At 42.2% G+C, this 14,301-nt stretch overlaps 1 protein-coding gene across 1 annotated transcript in view; it reads left to right on the top strand.

The window, feature by feature from the left end:
• Window positions 1-5,478: 5,478 nt before the first annotated feature.
• LOC143111314 (RING finger protein 145-like) overlaps window positions 5,479-14,301 on the top strand; it is a gene marked incomplete in the record, with an annotated part of 19,846 nt that continues 11,023 nt past the window's right edge. Inside the window, 4 exon segments of the mRNA XM_076273521.1 lie at window positions 5,479-6,168; window positions 7,174-7,400; window positions 13,901-14,009; window positions 14,215-14,301. Of these exon segments, the coding sequence (XP_076129636.1) occupies window positions 7,217-7,400; window positions 13,901-14,009; window positions 14,215-14,301 (380 nt within the window).

The following is a 14,301-nucleotide window of genomic DNA, read 5'->3' as shown; positions in this document are numbered from 1 at the left end:
CATATATGGTTATGTAATTTAGCAGACACTTTTGTCAAAAGCGACTTACATCGTGTTCCAAATTATTATGCTAATTAAATTGCATAAACATGTATTTTTTTGTTTTTCAATTAAACTCATGGATGGCATTGTGTCTCAGGTCTCTTTGGATCATTGAAATCAATCTCACACCTGTGATAATTAGTTTGCCAGGTGAGCCCAATCAAAGGAAAACTACTTAAGAAGGATGTTCCACATTATTAAGCATGCCACAGGTTTCAAGCAATATGGGAAAGAAAAAGGATCTCTCTGCTGCTGAAAAGTGTGAAATTGTGCACTACCTTGGACAAGGTATGAAAACATTGGATATTTCCTGAAAACTTATGAGTGTTCATCGTACTGTGAAGAAATGTGTCGCTGATTCTGAGCACAGGTGGGTTCGTGCAGACAAAGGATTAATAAGGAAGGTTTCTGCCAGACTAAAGCAAACATTTGAGGCTGCTGCGCTGGAGTCCCGCGAACCTCAAGGTGTAGGATCCTCAAGAAGTTTGCAAGTGTGCATAATATTCGGCCACCCCTAAACAATGCTCACAAGCAGAAATGGTTGCAGTGGGCTCAGGAATACATGAAGACTAATTTTCAAACGGATTAGTTTACGGATGAGTGCCGTGCAACCCTAGATGGTCCAGATGGATGGAGTAATGGATGGTTGGTGAATGGCCACCATGTCCCAACAAGGCTGAGACGTCGGCAAGGAGGTGGCAGAGTCATGTTTTGGGCTGGAATCATGGGGAGAGAGCTGGTAGGCCCCTTTGGGGTCCTTGACGGTGTAAAAATGACCTCGTATGTAAAGTTTCTGACTGACCACTTTCTTCCGTGGTACAAAAAGAAGAACCGTGCCTTCTGTAGAAAATCATCTTTATGCATGACAATGCACCATCTCATGCTGCAAAGAATACCTCTGAGTCATTGGCTGCTATGGGCATAAAAAAGAGAAACTCATGGTGTGGCCCTGCCTCTTCCCCTGACCTCAACCCTATTGAGACCCTTTGGAGCATCATCAAGCAAAAAATGTATGAGGGTGGGAGGCAGTTCACATCCAAACAGCAGCTCTGGGAGGCTATTCTGACATTAAAGCAGAAACTCTCTAAGAACTCACAAGTTCAATGGATGCAAGAATTGTGAAGGTGCTATCAATGAAGGGGTCCTATGTTAACATGTAACTTGGCCTGTAAGATGTTTTTGATTGAAATAACTTTTTTTGATTTAATTTATATGATCTCCTAATGCTGCAAATTCAACTTAATGACCATTTTTAGTTATTTAAAACTAAAATACTGTTATCAGTGGGAGGTTTGTTCAATACAATTTGAATTATACTGTAATGGTTTATGACTTGAAAATTATGACTGTCATTTGCATCAACTATTTAGGAAAATCTGAGATGTAATTTTCATAATTTGGAAAGCTGTGTAATGCTGTGTAAATATGAACAGTAAACAGGTTTAAAAAGTTGGTAAGACTACATTAGGGAAAATGGTAATAACAATGCAATATCAACAATCAATAACGAAAATGGCTCATAAGAACCACTTAATTGATTAAGTGTAAGCTGAACATATGTCTTTAGATTTCCTCTTGCAAGTCAAGTTTGTTTATATAGCACATTTCATAGGTCATTCAATGTGCTTTACATAAACAAAACCAAACAATAATAACAAATAAAAGCATAGAAAGGCAATATAGTCAAATAATAGTTAAAAGGTAAAGATCATAATAAAAAGAAAACATAAAACACAAGGTAAAATAATTTTAAAATAAAGAATAATTAGTAAGCAAAAAACAAAGGCAGAAGTAGTAAAAGGTAATAAAAGACGAAGTAGAATAATTATCAAGGCAGGTTCAGAATTTGTAACTCGGCACAGTTAGCAGAAAGCATCTGAGAACAGTTTGTCTTAAGTCTAGATTTAAAACTGGCTACAGTTGGGGCCTTTTTGATGTCATCCGAAAGTTGGTTCCACAGCTGAGCCGCATAGCAGCTAAAAGCTGCTTCACCATGTTTAGTTCTAACAGTAGGTTTTACTAGCAGGTTTTTCACCTGGGACCTGAGAGGACGAGAAGGTGTGTACTGCTGAAGCATGTCTGACAGGTATTTAGGTCCTGCTCCATTTACTGATTTATAAACAAGCAATAGTGCTTTAAAGTCAATTCTGTGACTTACTGGAAGCCAGTGCAAGGACTTAAGAATTGGAGTAATGTGGTCAGTTCTTTTAGTTTTTGTTAGAATCCTAGCTGCTGCATTTTGTATCACCTGAAGCTGTTTAATAGTCTTTTTAGGAAGGCCTGTGAACAGTCCATTGCAGTAATCAACCCTGCTGGAGATAAATGCATGAATGAGTTTTTCTAAGTCATATTTTGACATCAGCCCTCTGAGTTTGGCAATATTTTTGAGGTGGTAAAAAGCTGATTTAGTTATGGCTTTCATGTGGCTGTTGAAATTTAGATCACTGTCAATTAATACACCAATATTTTTAACTGTATCCTTTGCCTTCAACCCTTTTGTGTCAAGGAGAGTTGCAACCCTAAGTCTTTCTTCCTTTTTACCAAATATAATTACTTCAGTTTTTTCTTTGTTCAGCTGAAGAAAATATTGAGACATCCAGGTGTTGATTTATTCTATACACTGACACATAGATTCAAGAGGACCATAGTCGTTTGGTGACAGAGCTAAGTAAATTTGTGTGTCATCTGCATAGCTATGATATGAATTCAAGTTATTTTAGATGATTTGTCCAAATTGGAGCATATAAAGGTTGAATAATAGTGGCCCCAAGATCGACCCCTGGGGAACACCACAGGTCAAGGACGTTGGTGTTGAGGTACAGTTTCCGATGGCAACAAAGAAGCTCCTTTCTTGTAGATATGATTTTAGCCAGCTGATAACTATGCCTGTAAATCCAACCCAGTGTTCTAGTCTGTGTAGTAAAATATTGTGATCAACAGTGTCAAATGGTGCACTAAAGTCCAGTAGCACTAGGACTGATGTTTTACCTGAATCTGTGTTGAGGCGTATGTCATTGGAAAGTTTAATGAGAGCTGTTTCAGTGCTGTGATTTGCCCGAAAACCAGACTGAAAGTAATCAAAATACCCATTTGATGTTAGGAAGGTGGTTAATTGATTAAAGACTACTTTTTCAATATTTTGCAAATAAAAGGTAGATTGGATTTGGGCCGGTAATTGTTTAGCATGGAGGCATCCAGGTTATTCTTCTTGAGAAGTGGCTTTACAACAGCTGTTTTCAATGACTTAGGAAAAGTGCCAGGCAGCAGTGATACATTTACAATTTGAAGGACATCCGCCGCTATGAGATGAAAAACAGTTTTGAAGAAATTGGTAGGCAGAGTGTCTAAGACACATGTGGAAGAGCTGAGATTCTGTACCGTTTTTTCAAGTGTTTTGTAGTCTATCAAGCTGAACTCTGACATCAAGTTTAGTTTCCCTCTGTTTGTTGCTGGAAGTTCAGGTTGTTGAATTTGTAATTGAGCAGATATGTTTAGTCTGATTTTGTCAATTTTACCTTTTAAAAAGATGAAAACTCATTGCATTTATTAGTTGAGAGAAGTTTAGGCGCTAATTGTGAGGGGGGATTTGTTAATTTATCAACAGTTGAAAATAGAATACGAGTGTTATTTGAGGAGCAAGTGAGGAGGAGCAATTTGAACTTGCCAAAAATTAACTGTAAAAAGTAAAATGCATAATGGCAAAGTTTCTCAAAATTAAACAAGAGAAAAAGTGTTAAGATGCTGTCTTTATATTTTGTTCTTTAATGCATCTCAGAAATGTATTTTATTTTATTATTATAGAGAGGATAGGATTACATGTGTAGTCTTCAAATAGATAACATTATATTTTAGCAGAATCCATGACTTCTTAAATTTAAAATAAGTATTGTATGGGAAGGATGTTATTTTTTCTTGTTGTAGGAAGATGACCACAAGATGGCAGTACATACCACATAGTATCAGATCCTGCATCAGCATGGCACGAAAAGGAAAGGTAACCTATTGATGAAAATTAACTTTGTTCTTTGGTCATTTCAGCCATTAAAACTGCACACTTGACACAACCTAGGCCTACATGGTAAATTCTAAACAAAGAAATGGTGAAATGTTTTACCTGAGAACTTATAAACCAATCCAAGTTCATTCTGTTCGTTCATTCTGTTCGTACTGGCAGTGCGGTCTTGGTGCAATAGCAGTTTGGGCTCTGATCCTTTTTTTAGATTGGCAAGTTTGCCTGCCCTTTGCAGTTACCCCTTCACCTAGCCCTTCTATCTAGACTAGACTAGACTGCCTTTCTATCTCAAATTGCTCTCTTCAAGGCTATTTGTGGTGGTGGCTTCTTCAGATAGATGGTCTTCTTTCCCATGTATGGAAGAGAAAATTGTCCATGAAATATGTTGTGACTGACTACATGGCCAGTATTTCAATATCAGTCTTAAAAATGTCATGAGATTGCCTTATTGTTGATTAGCCTACACTTATCTTGGGTGATAGAGAAACAAAGATGTTTTATGTTAAGATTTGTTTGTTGTTGTTGTTTAACAGTCCTAACTCGATATGTATCTGAAGGTGATTGAGGATGAAAAAGAAGGCTGACTGTTGTGCAGCCCTAGCATAAAATAGGCCTACCAATTTTTGCTGTTTTTAAGATCAAACCAGGAAGAAACATGGGAAGGCTAATCTATCTGGCCCAGTCTAGATCAAGAGTTGTTGATACATTTGGCTCTGTAATGTTATTTCACCTGGGAATATATATGAATAACTAAAAACAATTCAACACAAAAATAGAGGCGCGACCAACTGACTGTTTGTCTTTCCCCTCGAAGCAACAACCGCTTCGATACTTTGCACATGCTCAGATTGACATCATTCTTGTAATGGCTCCTAGGCTAAATGGGTGAATGCCAACGTTCCGCTTCTCGGTGGATTTTCCATCACCGATGTCAAATGTAGCCGAAAACGAGTTACAATGGTTGATATTCGGCCGAGGTAGCAGCGCGAAACCAAACTTAACGGCACAAAGTGAATTAATATAACGTATGTATTTTCATTTTTCTGTTTTACGGCGTTTAAGGAATAACGTTACATACAGCTAGCTACCGTTAACCAACTTGAGTCTTTTAAGGCCAGCAGCACTAACGTTAGCGGTTAGCTGAAAGGATATTCTACAGTACTAATGTTACTAGCAATCACGTTTTAGTATGTTACTAATATTTCATTAGTGTTGCACCATTGCGATGTGTGTAAACTAATTGTAGGTTAACATTAACTTTACTTTCATACGTCAACTCCATTAATCCATCTGGATGTAATGTTAGCGTTAGCTACAGCTAACGGTATTAGCTACCAGTCTCAGCATCAGCGAATTCAACAATGCAAAGAGTGATGTAGTCAGTCAGGTATTTTAAATTGCATCTTCAAAATATGTTTGTGTTTCTCTTTGTATGTGAACTAGCTGGTTAGTCTGCGAGTAGTTTCACACTTTTATCACAGCTAACACTACAAGAAGTGTGTATTGGCTAACAGCGCAATGTGAACTTATCTTACAGTCAAATAGACGATGGGGTTACTAAAGTTCAAAGCTAGTGAGGCTGCTGGCTAGCTGGCTGCTGTTAGCGTTTTTGAACTGGGTTTTGGTCTGGGTGTGATGCTGCTGTAACGTTAGTGAGTGAGAGGATCAGCTTGCTAGATTATCAATTATTGGGGTTGTTAAATTGATCAAATTCTACCGTTTGTTGAATATCATCATAACACATTCTGATAGTTACCGCGTTTAGCAAAGGGAATGCGGTCAATTTTGGAAGCGCCAAGACGGTGCAGAGGATCCGACGTTATGTAATGTTAACGTTAGCTGCGAAAACAATCACGGGGCCATGTTAGCAAAATGCATGGCTCTATTATGATTTCATCTAACTTTATTCATTAGTTTCAAGATGTTGTATTCCAGTTTGTTGTCTTTGTCATTTTGGCTGTAAGCCTGTCAACACGTTGGAATGTTTTAGCTCCCCGGGATGCCAAACAAAAGAAACGGCGCGTGGTTCCCCCGTGTTTGTTGATGGTGGTGAGGGTAATCGAACGGCTTGGTCTGGAGTTTCAACAGGTGACGTTAGAATAGAATGTATTAACGTGAGCATTGCATTTCTTTACGAGATTATTCATATGCTGGATGACAATACTTCAGTGGTCAGCATGTATTTTCTTCCCCTACACATTCTGCCATTCTGTTTATTTTGCTAACGGCAGGCTACATACGTTCTAGACATGTTGGTTTGCTTCAAAGTAAACACGATGAGAGAGATTGACACTGAATGAGTCACTGGTGAAAATGACTGGAATTGGGTCTGTTGCATAAATGTACTGTATCGGAGTGAATGTTGCGATAATATGGACAGTCTTATGGGATACGTCGAAACTAATCACATCTGACTTGTAAGCTGTGTGATGTAGGGCAGTAAGTTTGTCATTCGAATATCAACCTCTACATGATCAAAACGCTGTGCTCTTAACTGAACTTTTCTGCTCTTTATGGGATGGTTTTTGTTAAGTCCACGTCTGCTTGGACAATGGACATCCAAGCTTATAACTTACCGATATATCTGATTTATGGTTGTACAGAAAAGCGGTGGAGTAGGTTTTAGGATATAGATAGCTCATTTAGAAAAGTTGTACTTGGGTTTAACCCATTTCATACGAATAGTAATCTATTTACTTTACAGCAGAAAGGCGCTCTTAGTAGAATTAAGTTGTTTCAGTTTTCATCTGTCTTGTGTGCCTTTTCCTAAAGTCTTCAAAAGCGCTGCTATGATATAATGGTAATATGAACATGCCTGGACTTGGGTGGTGTCCTTCCAAGAATTTGCTTAAGAATGCCCACCTTCTTTTTTTCTTTCTATTGCTACAGCTCACCAATCCCTGTAGTTGGAGAGCAGGTCACACTGTCCCTCCCCTAGTAAAAACCCTCAATGTGCTCTGTACCTGGACCCATTGAAGTTTACAGGTGTCTATTTCTCACAGTTCTGCTGAACTGGAGCAAGGGAATTGATCTCCTTTTTCGTCTCTTTCCCTCTCTTCCTTTAACCCCCCCCTCCCCCCCTCCGCTCCATCTGTGCTTCCTTTCCTTTCTCTCTCCAGTGTTGCTCCGCCCGGCGTTTAGTGGGAGAACCTTGGCAGGGCGATGGCGTGGAAGGAGCGCCTGGAAGCGGTGCTGAACGTGGGTCTGCGCGTGCCCAGCATCATGCTGCTGGAGGTGCTGTACCGGTGGGACGTCAGCTCCTTCTTCCAGAAGATCCAGCGCAGCAGCCTCAACAACAACCCCCTCTTCCAGTACAAGTACCTGGCCCTCTACCTGCACTACGTGGGTCAGTGTCTCCCGTGCTCACTCCTGCTGTATTCTCTTCTGTTTTAGTCTGTTCTGTAAACTGTGTATTATTCCATTCTTCTGCACCTTTTTTTTAACCTTTGCCCCTCCCAGTTGTGCTTTTTAATATGGTGTCCACTTGCGGTCTAACTTTTCCTCTTGTTCTCCAATTGTCTTCACAATTGTGCTTCTGTTGGAATAGAAGCAGTTGTAGATCTTTCAAGAAATGTGGAGAAGAAAACAGGGAGCAAACATAAGACTTGTAGCTGTGTCTTTGCAAACAGGGGGAGGGAGTGAAACGTTCAGCGTTCACTCATGCGATGTTGAGTGTAAGGCCTGATTAATAGTCTACATAAGCTATGTAAACGCACCCAGCCAAGAAAGGTGGGTTTGGTGTGTACGTGCGTTGGCCAAATGTGTTGTCCAAATTTATGTAGCACGAGTGCCATGTCATGCACATCGTCTGCATTGCTTGCATGGACTATGATGAGTAGGCACTTCAAAATGTGTCAACTGTTCCGTTGTCAACTGAGGCTACAACTACACTATGTCGAATATAAATGTATCGCCCTCCCTTCCACATAAGACCATCGTATCAGCGTATCCGAAGTGGAGCAATTTGGATCCGCTGGAGACCCCGAACTCATTTTGCTCCGCAGTCTTATTGGACGAATGTGGACTGTGTGTGAGTCCGCATTGCTGCGTAGACTATGAACTAGCCCTAAGGATCACTTGAGTGTTGCCATGGGTGGAGAAGTGCTCTAGCTCAGGGAACAAGTGTTTGGACCACAGAGCACATTATACCCTCTTGCCCTGTGTCTCTTGCCCCCACCACCCCCTTTTTTGTGTCTCTCTGTTTCTCTCATTCTTTCCCATTCACACAGTATCCCAGGGCAACTGCCAGGGATAACTCGGTTTTTTTTATAAAGAATGTGGCATTTGATGGAGGAAAAAAAAATACAATTTGTCAATCCCATGATAGTTCTGATCCAAGAACAGATTGGGACTTCCCTGTGAAAATGAAAAAAACCTCATGTTATAACTGAAACATCTGTTAAAATATTTTAAGTCCTTCTTAAACAAAGCATTTGCCCAGAACACAGTATGCATTAACTGTTTCTAACACTGTACCGCAGCAACGTTTGATAATGTTTTACCATTTGATGTTGGTGCTATTGTGCAGATTCCAGTGTGACTTTGATGCCAGTTATATCAGTTATAACATTAGGTCATAACTGAATTGTTTGCCGAGATCTAGACACAGCCATTTGTCCTTTTAAAGTAAGATGTCTTACTAAGCCTGAATGTAGTAGCATTATCTTGCCGTCTATCATTTTTATTGAATGGGAGACATTAGGGCCTTGGGAGGCAGTTGCGCTCTTAAAGGTAGTAAAGATGAAATCTTTCCCACAGAGTACCCCTGCAGAGAATAGTGCTGCCCTCAGTGTTATGTCCTATTTATAGTCACACGTTGGTGTAGATCCCATTTTATCTCACTTTGATGTCTCATAAAAAAATCCCTTTTTCCAGTGTTGTGTGACTAATGCGTCAACACAGAATGTGTGTCTGACTCTGTGTTGCTATGGCGATGGCATCATGTGCTGTGAACTTAACTAAACAATATTTGGCCTAATATTTAGTATTCAGTCATATGCAGGGCTGATTTGAGATACAACTATCTCTAAATGGTTAACTATACCCTAAGTGAAGTAGTCAAATTAAATAATAAGCCTAATAAGTAAGTAACATTCTTTAGAACACAGCTGATCAACCGTCTGCTTTCACTTTTGAATGAAGTTACAATGCAAGAAGTGACCGGAATACTTGCGGAGTGATATGATCAGCAGCACAAAGCCCGTTGCCATTGACAGTGTAAATATATACCGTAGAACGTTGGGAAATCCCATTCAAGTCAATGGAGCGTTCTACTAGCATTGTGAAGAGCCGTATAATAAGTAGGTTATATGCTTGTGGTCTGGATGCCAGTTGCTTTTGAACTGGTACTGCTGGTTTGGAAACTGGAAATCAACAGTGACATTGACTGGGTGGTGTAACGAAGACCATGCTATGTCTTACTTTTAAGTGATTGACTCGTCAGCCTTCATGGACATTGTGGTCACATACAAGTTTACTTGGGTAAAAATAACACCGGAGTTATGCTGTTTTTACTTTGTCTTTTTTGTAGTTATGTGTTAACATAAAGCAGGAACCTTAAAGTTTATCCTTCCATTTGTGTGGTGTAGACCTGCCTCTGTAAGTGACATTCCAGTGTTATTCAAATACACAGAAGGAACTTCAAGCATCATAAAAAAAATAGGGCAGAGTTGTAAGTTAGCCTACTTTTAAATAATGACCATTCTGTCAACAGTTTATTAAGATGCAGCTTCTGACGCAGACTTCTCAAGGGGAAAGTGGCAGCCATTGTCCTGCTGTATTTCTTCCTCTGGGCGTCTTTCTCAGCAGCTGAGCGTCGTTTAACAGTGTGCTAGTGTGTCTGGCTGTGCTGTGCAGGCCTAATGGAGTCTCTTCTCATGTGGGCTACTCCGGGTCACTGACCCATGTAATAGAGCGCAGAGAATGCCGAGTCAGGACATGCCGGATGGTGGTCGAGAAGAAGGGGAACAGTGAAGCATGCGGTTATTAAAAATAACGATTAAATGTGTATTGTGCTGTAATTTAACTTATCGCACGGACTGAGGCATCTGTTGGAAAAGCTGTGTCCTCTGCCTGCTGCTGCCTCCTCTGCCTCTCCCTCTTGGCCAGCCGGAGTCGGCAGGCTCTAAACGAAACGGTTTTAATCCCAATTTAATTACCAAAATGTGGAAAGCTCTCGCGTCTTTCGCTTTCTAACCTTTGTTTTTTTTGGCCAACTGGGATCAGAATTTTCACTAACAGATGTAGAATCTCGATAATAGCCAGTGCTCTGGTATCTGGTATGATGGCCATGTTTGTATGAACCACACTCGTTTAACTTAACTGTTACCATGTTGTTAGTCGCTTTGGTTAAAAATGTGTCAGCCAAATGTAATGTAAAATGTTACTCGTGTCATAGACCTGTCAAATGCAGGTGTCTGCATTTGACTGACTGTGTTGTACCGTGTGAAGGCTGAACATTTTCTCATCACCTGGAATGAATGGCAGCAGCCAGCCCTTACTGCAGTTGTTTATCCTACATTGTTCCTCTAATCAGACACACCATTACTATTCAGTAGCCTGTATCCTAATGAGGAGCATGTCCAGATCTCTGCCACCCAGCTAGCCGCCATCCAGATCGTGCTACAGGCCAAACCCCACAAACGTGCATGCATATACACACAAGCTCATTTACACGCACGTACGCCCATTCAGATGAGACAAGTGTGTGTTTGTCAGGGCTTAGGAGCAGGGCTTATGGCTGCAGTGGCTAATGCAACCCTGCTATGTGATGAGGCGTAATGCGTATATTGAATACGAGTGAATTAGTAGTTAAAGAATAGTAGAGTATCAATTGGGATATGTTACACACCACTGAAGGCTCGTTTTGTTCCCCTGAACCTCACAAGAGCTCCATCTAGACCTGTATGTATTAATAGACCCTTTCAACAATAAAAACAATGCTTGAACGTTCCCAATCGACAATGATTTAGTTCCCAATCGACTTCCTCTGCATTAAGATAACATATGGAATGTTAAAACGGAAGCCTTGTGGGACCAACTATGATGCTGATAATGGAACTCTCTTAAAAAGGGTCTATTCCTTTCTCTCTCATCCTGTCTGTGTCTGCTCTGAGTGCCCAGATCCAAGGGTGGGACGTGAGGGCATGGCTGACTCAGTGGCGTTGGCCACCTGCGGTCACCACACATACTGGCTGATAGTCTCACTCTCTGGGTTTTAAGCACTCGCAAGTGTTGTACTCCTGGCTGCGAGACCATAGCAAACACTCGACCCAACACTGTGGGGAAGTCAACGGACGTTATCTCCTCGCAGCCATATCGGACGTCTTTGGGAATGACACGGTAGGCCAGATAAGGCACACGTCCTGATAACCGTGAAGAGGCTGAATTTATAGCGGAACGCGGAGTTGACCACGGTCCATTTGCCTCGCCTCCTCCAGCTTGCGGTAACCTCAACTCGTGAGCCGTTGGTTTCTTAGCCCTTACTTGTGAGTTGCTGCCTGTCTGTGTGAACTTTTTCTGTCCTTGAGGAACAATGTGCGTTTGACCTCGGGCTCCGATGAGATCACATGGCTGGCGTCATGCGGATCAGTTTTCGCCTGATCTCCGTCATGGCTGCAAGTTTCCACTATTTCACTACACTTTTCTCAGGACTCGGGCAAGTCCTTATTTCCATCACAGTGAGATCGAAGCTGACTCTCTTTTATTAGAAGGAGGGTTTGGGATAATGAGGTTTTCTTGTTCTGACAGGCCCTCTCTGGACCGTGCTAATTGCATATAGTGTGTGTGTGTGTGTGTGTGTGTGTGTGTGTGTGTGTGTGTGTGTGTGTGAGAGCGCATAGAGTGTGTGTGTGTTTTTTTCTCCCCCTGTACTTGGCCAGTATTGGATTAAAAGCTCACTAATGAGTTTGCTGTGGAGCTAAGATGCAGAATATAGCTCTGCAGGTTATATAAGAGCCATGGCTGGTATCTTTTACATTGCTATGGAGGAAGTTGGATTGTGTGTGTGTGTGTGTGTGTGTGTGTGTGTGAGAGAGAGAAAGGGGCAATGATGGGGAAATATGGGGGTTGGGTGAGAATCTATCCCCTAAAAAGATTAAAACCCCCCTCTTGTCACAGTCAGCCATTCAGAGGATATTCTAGATGTAAACACACACACACACACACACACACACACACACACACACACACTTTCCTCTTGGACACACAAACAAAAACACATTGAAACGAGTGGTGTTATTGTCGGTCACAGCCGGACTACACAAGCAGGCTGCCTGGCTGTGTGAAAGGGAGCCGTGTGTGTTAAGTGGAGGAGCCAGTCATGTAGGGGAGTGTGTTTCAGGCCTGTTGTGGCTCCGACGGGAGAACAAAACACCCAGTCCCTTATTTTACATGTCCTGGGGCTACTGTTGCTTGTCTACTCCTCCTTTCCTATGTTTGCCTCCTTCTCCTGTTTATGCTTCTCTTGTAGCTCGGACTCGGCAACAAGTTCTGTGACTTGTTTAGCTGTTTTCATAGTCATTTCAACAATCCAAACCCTGGACCGGCGCCAGTTCAGATTTGTCCGACTCTCGGTTGTGTGATTTCAACAGCAAGGATGTGCCAATTAGGAGACAATGCATCAGTTTGCCACAGAGAGTGTGCAGTAATATCGTGGCGTTGGTTCAGCCTTGTGTTATTGTTAGCCGTGGCAGCGGCGATGTGGTAAATACGCTGTGGCCTGTGTGAGCCGTGCCCTCTGTCCTGTTTCACCTTTATATGGGTGATGATGACTCCTCTCCCTCTGGCGAGTTCACAGAGTGTGTGTTTCGCGGCTGTCGTGACACCCTCCGTCCTCGTCATGTGGCTAGGTTACCCTGGTCTGTGGCCACATGGCTTACCGCGGAGATGGGGGGGGGATTATGGGATGGACGTAGTTAAGTAGACAGGGTGTGGTGTGAACTCGCTCAGTAGCGCTGCATATGCCTTGATGCTCCACTCTCCTCTAAAGCACCCTGAAGCAGACGCCCCTAAGTGCAGACTGCAGTGTTTCAGTGCACCGCTGTTCAGGAGCCGGAGCATTGTCCTGCATTGAGAACATCCGAGGTATCTCTGCCCTCTAAAGTCCGCCCTGTGTCCAGACACCTCGTGTTTCTGCATGGCAGGATTACCGAGAGGCGAAGGGGGGGCGCGGTTGGCTAAACCAGCAGCAAGACCCCAAGATATGTGCCCAAGCTGCTTTAGTTACCCCTGTCACAGTGGAACATTCTGCTAGCCAGGCAATCTAGACTGAGTTATTGCTGTCATTTTTACAAACCTGTCGCCATTTTCCTGGGGTAGATGGACACTTTGCATATTAACAACGTAGGCTTGATGTCTATAAGATAATCTCCCCTGGGCTTGGTCATCTGTCTCACTGCTCAATTAATGTATTGTTAGTCTACTACTTTGACTTGACTTGTGTAGTTCCTACATAGGCTATTTGACTTAAGTCATAAACTCTTATTCAAACAGAAACCACCGTACAATTCAGCTGTGCTGTTCTTTTGTGTTGGGCTTGATGCTTTTTTCACAGGAAGTGTGATGACTGTGGTTTTGATGTTCTGTTTTGAAAGCGTTTGTATTTCCTGTGGTCATAAATTCACACTGAGAAGCAAACTTGTATAGCAAGTAAAAACTTTCATGCTACTTCTGCAAGTATGCTACTTCTGTTTTGTAATATTATGTAATTTCTAAATGTACCTTGTCTCTCTCTCTCTCTCTCTCTCTCTCTCTCTCTCTCTCTCTCTCTCTCTCTCTCTCTCTCTCTCTCTCTCTCTCTCTCTCTCTCTCTCTCTCTCTCTCTCTCTCTTCCCCCCCCCCCCTCAGGCTACATCCTCAGCCTGGTGTTGCTGACTCTCCCACGGCAGCACCTGGTACAACTCTACTTGTACGTTCTCACCGCCCTGCTGCTCTTTGCTGGTCACCAGGTCTCCAGGTGTGTGTGCTCTGCACACCCTTTTACACACACACACACACGTGCACACACACGCACGCACATGACCCATGCAGAAGATGCCACTTCTACTGCCATCGTATAATCCCATCAGTTGTAAAGGACTTTTTTCTGAATAGCTTGAGGTGGGGTGTTGTTTCAGTCCGCCAAACTGCAGGACGTGTTCTAATTCGCTGTGCCTTTGCAGGGATTATGTTCGCGGCGAGCTGGACTCGGGCTACGAGGGACCTCTCTATCTGGAGCCGCTATCCATGAACCGCTTCACCACAGCCCT

The sequence above is a fragment of the Alosa pseudoharengus genome, unplaced genomic scaffold (genome assembly GCF_046254945.1).
Source record: "Alosa pseudoharengus isolate Yale_2024_CS ecotype anadromous, Long Island Sound unplaced genomic scaffold, YU_APseudo_1.1 YU_APseudo_1.1_scf_8, whole genome shotgun sequence".
Classification (NCBI taxonomy): domain Eukaryota; kingdom Metazoa; phylum Chordata; class Actinopteri; order Clupeiformes; family Clupeidae; genus Alosa; species Alosa pseudoharengus.
This window is presented reverse-complemented; position numbering and strand designations above follow the sequence as displayed.